At 47.0% G+C, this 5,382-nt stretch overlaps 1 protein-coding gene across 1 annotated transcript; it reads right to left on the minus strand.

Moving 5' to 3' along the window:
- Positions 1-1,512: 1,512 nt before the first annotated feature.
- Positions 1,513-5,382, minus strand: tpbg1b (trophoblast glycoprotein 1b). Its single transcript, XM_085446631.1, has 2 exons — positions 4,729-5,382; positions 1,513-4,442 (listed from the first exon to the last, which is right to left on the minus strand). The coding sequence occupies exons 1-2, from the start codon at positions 4,980-4,982 to the stop codon at positions 3,593-3,595; spliced, it is 1,104 nt and encodes a 367-aa protein (XP_085302757.1). The 5' UTR covers positions 4,983-5,382; the 3' UTR covers positions 1,513-3,592.

Below are 5,382 nucleotides of genomic sequence, written 5' to 3' on the forward strand. Positions count from 1 at the left end.
ATTTATCACGGGTCTGGGGACTCGTTGTGGTTATGCACCAAGAGGGTTTTGTTTGAATTTCAAGAGCATGAAAAATCCCATTGCGACATGCGGAAACACACATATACACACATACACACACACTCGGTTTTACACAAAGCGGGGACAGAGGGAGTGTGCAATCAAGCACAAATCGAATCCATTTGTGGAGTTTAATAAGTTCAAACTGAAATTTCAGTCCTCGTCGCTTGTTTTGTGTCAGAAAATTGAAGCTGAGGTGATACTGCCGCTTATTGCGGTCTCTCCTTCAACACCTGCTTGGATTGTCGATGGTATATATCTGATATATATCTTTGCAAAGCGAAATACAAACTATTAATTTGCACCATTCATTTGTTTGAGGAAAGACCAAACATACACATCTTTTGTTTTTTGCAGATACTATGATGGCAGTGTGTATGCCTACGCACCATTCTAAATGTGCAGTTAGCTCCAGGCCTTGTAAAATGATAAATGGGAGGCCAGTTGGTTTTAATGGGCACTTGGGCCACTTGTACCAACTCCTCCTTCCTTGCATCCTCTGGCAAACACAATTAGCCTCATTGATCAAGTGAGCAGCAGAACAATGGGTAAGTACCCCACTGGAGTTTTTAGTCTCCACCTTCACTGAGCAGTCTTGTTAGAGATGATGGATAGGCAACATCTGAGAAGCTGGGCCAATGACTTCGCTGACCTCACGCCACAATCAAGATAGCTGTTATAGTAAAAGTCTAGCAAGACTAAGGTTTGGCGCACCACATTGGATCTGAAGCAGTGTTTGTACAGTTCAGTTATACCAAATGTAAATAATGACATGATCCCCATGATGGGAGAGACAGCTGTACTTGTCATACTATGCTAGTGGAGGAAAGTGGGAGTGGGGGGAGGTGGAAATGCCACTTTGTCTCTGTCATCACGCTGCTGACTGTTGTGGGTTTATTTTTTTACGTTTTTTTTTAACATGTTCAATTCCTCGCAGATGTGGCGATCGCTTTCAAGGCATATTCTCTATCACGGCCATTAAAGCCCAGTGTAATGGCGCCAAGATGTTCCCCGAGACAGCAGGCGTATAAAATCAAAAGCCTGCTGCGCTCCAGAGGAATAAGTGAGAAAGAAATCCTTTGAATATGTATTTTGCGCGAACCGCACGCTGCACGGGAACATAAAGCTGTTGCACTTTTTAAAACTGCTTCCTCAAAAGAAACCTAAAAAAAAAACAGCCTGTGGGAACGCAAAACATGGTGAGCAAAACTGAAACAGAGACATGATCTTTTAATCAGATACGTGCGGCAGTCTGAGGGAGAGGAGTAATTGGAGTAGTTTTTTCCCCCTGTTTTTAACAAGCCTCTCTTTAGCACAGGGAGTAATGGAGAGCGCCTGGATGGGTCTGTAAGTTCCTCTCTTTCCTTGGATTCCTGCTGAGGCAGTCTCCCACAGCCCAAGCACACCATACATTTCTCAGACAGGCAGACTCGTAAAAAGACAAAAAGGCACTGCTTCAAATCCACACTTTAATGAGTGAAAACGGAAGTAATGACATGCAGGGAATCATTCTTCTTCTCTCTGTCTTGCAAATTGACACCAATGACCCGTGGCCGGCTTAATGCCCCGGTTGTGACACGTTGCGTAATGCCAAATGAAAACTTTTCCCGGGATTTTCCCCCCAGGAGGAGATTATTAGGAATGATGACACTTGAACAATAGCTGGATCAGAGCGCTCGACTTTGTCATCGTGAGTGAATCCTATTACGTGACAGCATAATGGCCGTCTGTGAAAACAGAAACAGAATGAGTGTCAACAAGGCGTCTTTTCAGCGCCGAGAAACAAAGCTCATTCGAGGCGTCTCGCAACCCGAGCCGTCCCTTTGTGCGCGGCGTACGAGCCTCAATTGTTTTCTCATCGCCGAGTAAATGCCCGGCTTAATGTGGTGCCGCAGCTCGGGAGAAATGATACCTCCGGACATTAACAGTACGTTCATTTCTGCTGTTTGCATAATGCACAAGGTTACATTTGGGCTAAATGACAGCATGGACATGTACAACTTTCTAATGCTTTGTCATTCCACATGCAGTGAACTGGTTCCAGGTTATAAACGCTTCTGGCTATCAGGAGAGTATGGAGAACATCTTGATGGGATGAAGATGCTACTTTGGCATCAAACAAAGGCGAGGCTGTTTCACTTAACTGCAGGCCTCCTTTGCACCACAGACAGCTAGAAATGTGGGTAATAAACAAACTGATGAATGGCAGCTTGCCATCCGCTCTGTGTGTGTTTGTCTGAATTTGGAGCCTCAAAAGGCCTGAGAGAATCGCTTTTGTCTTCTATGAAGACGACAATGGCTGAAATAAATATGCTGTAAGGATACATTTTGATTTATTTGGCCATGCTGGATTGACATGCATGTACATTTATGTTTAATTTCTAACCCCCCACCGCCTCATCAGCAGTCCACCTAAGTGTCAGGGGTAGGGTTTGAGCCCAGGGTTTGTGGGGGTGGTGGTAAAGTAACCGTAAACCTACCCCTGACCCTAGATGGTTACCGGTGACCTTCTGGATGTTAAAGAGGTGAACGAAGAATTATTGGAAAAACAACTTCCCCTAAAAGACACTTCTCTCGAAATGAAAAACGAAAAGCTAAGAACATATTCTTCTTCCTTTTCACAAGACTTAATGCCCTTAACTGGTCAGAGCAAACTGCTGAATGAAACAATGTAGCTGGTGTTTCAGAATCATCTGTATCTTATCATCGGAAAGAGAGAGAAAAAATCCCTTAAACAGAAAAATGTGGAGAGCCAGACCTCTCTTTCAAAGAGCCTCCAGAGCAGCCTGTTGTCTTTAAGGAAGGAGAGAGGGAGGGAGACTGCTTTCAGCGGCCCCGGGCCCAGGGACTGGTTCTCATCATTTTGACAATAAAACTCAAGGAACTGACACAAAGCGACATTTCATTGAAAAAAAATAGCAGAAGGGGGGCCGGTAGAGTTCCGCTGGTCTGCGCTGGATTGTCCACCCCTCCCTCTTATCCGACTGCCAAAGAGGAGCGGAGCGGTGATATTTTTTTTATTATTATTATTTTTAAGGAGAGCGTTTGGAAAAGCTTTCTGGTGGTTTAATTCCCCTCCAGCACCCTGGGAGGGAGGAGGTGAAATGGTTTAAAGATGAATGAGTGATTGTGCTTTAAATTCCCAGAGGTTTGTTTTAATAGTGTCGAGTTTGTATGGCAGCGTTTTGTTGCTTCTTTTCAAACAGCTAAATACTGAATGACTGTGCCATGTGGAAAACAATACCTGACTTTAGGCACTTGCTGTTACTTTTGTGGAGTACATAAAGAGCAGGAGCAGATATAAGAAAAGTCAGCCGGCATAGTCTTTTTGGAACAATCGTGCCCACTCGGGACAGCAAAGGAATAGCGATAGCCGATAACAGTGCATGCTTCAGTCACCATGGCTCAAAGGCTCTGAACATGTTGCTTTGTATATATTTACACATCTGTACATTTTATACACTTTTCTACTTATATATATGTGTGGGGGTGAGAAAGTCTGTCTCATCAGAAAATACAGCAAAATGTCCTCTCACACATCAGCGCTGTTGGAGACCTGTGATAACCTGGGGTCAGAGTCCATTTCGAAGCGGTAATGGTAGCCTTCCCACACCTCCCTGCAGGCGTCTCGCATGTCATAGATTCGCTTCTTGATGCCTTTGCGGTTGAGGTAGAGTACAAAGAGGAAGATGAGGCCGATAAAGCCCAGGACTATACCCAAGAAGACATAAGAGGTCTGCAGAGCGAGATCTGCGGCAGCATCTCTCTCGTGGCATCCCAGAGTCATCGTCCCCACGGCAAGCAAGGACGTGTTTCTCATGCTGGCCGGGAAGACGCACGCGAGGCTCTCGACGTCTCTGATGCGATTCTGTGACCTGTTGAGCCACTGAGCAAAAGATTCAATTCCACATGTGCACGTGAACGGGTTCTCTCCCAGCAGGAGAGCAGCTCTGGGCAGGGAGTCCAGCTCTTGGAGGCCCTCTTCTGACAGAGTCTTGAGGGCATTGAGCGTCAGGTCGAGCACCTCCAGCTGCTCTAAACCCGAAAGGGTGGAGTTGTGGATGGCCACCAGGGAGTTGTTGGAAAGCCGGAGCATCCGCAAGCTGCTCAGGTAGGAGAAAATGCGCGGGGGCAAAAAGATGAGACTGTTGTCCGACAGGTCCAGTGCTCTCAGGGTCTCCAGGGAGCTCCAGTGGAAAGCCGTGCTCAAGCTGGTCACTGCAGAGTGGTTGTAGAGGGCTCGGCTCAGGTTGAGCTCCCGCAGAGACTGGTTCAGGACGGCAAAGGCCTCAGGATGAATAACAGCCAGCTGGTTGTTGCTCAGATCCAGAGAGCGAAGCCTGTGCAGTCCTTTGAAGGTGAGGGATTCCACCTCAGAAATTCTGGATTTGAAGATGACACATCATTAGCAATCACCATCAAGACTGAGAGAATGAAAGCACATTTACCTCGAATCAAACCTGAAAGAAAACTGAACGTGATCATTTGAACACAGTCTACTACTATGCACACGGGTAACAGAACTTAAGCCAATGGATCGGTGCAGTTCAAGAACAATGGGGGACATGTGAAGAATGAGAAAACAGAGTTTTGTCACAGTTTCAGTCCTTCGGAGCTTTGCATTAGCACAATAACAAAGAGCCCCAGAGATCAGGGAGAGTTTCTTACCTGTTATTGCTCAGAGATAGGTTGGTAACATTCTCCAACCCTTTGAAAGACTCCGGACCGATCCGGCTGATCTGATTCCCCGTTATAAACAGATTCCTCGTGTATCCCGGGATCCCAGCCGGGATACTCTGCAGGTCTTTGGAGACACACTTCACGGTGTGAGCCGCCTCTGAGCACTCGCAGCGAGGAGGGCAAGACGCGTATACGGAGGCGAGGAGCGCGCAGAAAACAATGCCCTGCGTCAAATCCAGCATGTTGGAAAGGAAAACAAAAAAGTGTCCGGTTAGAGAGCGGCGGCAAGAAACAGCGACAAAGAATACACGCACACGGGGAGAAACGATCAGCTCCACCGAAACATCATGATCACGAGCTGTCCCGGCCGGGAATGCGCCTTTAACTTTGGATCTCTGCAGAAAGTGTGGCCGGGAGGCTGGCTCTGATTTCCATGAGAACAAAAGTGAGGGTCGTGCAGATCAGAGGGGGTGTTTGATCCTTCGGGGCGTTGCTTCTGCTCCAGCAATGAAGTTAAAAGGACCATCGAGGAGTGTAGTGATCTGCGGGGAGGGGCTTCTCTCCGCCCGGATCTACGAGATCTTCCCCTCAGCCCTGAGCAGAGAGCGCAGGCATGAAGGATGGATGAGGAGGAGAAAGTGG

The sequence above is a fragment of the Copadichromis virginalis genome, linkage group LG22 (genome assembly GCF_057382275.1).
Source record: "Copadichromis virginalis isolate Kocher_CV1m ecotype Utaka linkage group LG22, C_Virginalis_male_GT1.1, whole genome shotgun sequence".
NCBI classification, from domain to species: domain Eukaryota; kingdom Metazoa; phylum Chordata; class Actinopteri; order Cichliformes; family Cichlidae; genus Copadichromis; species Copadichromis virginalis.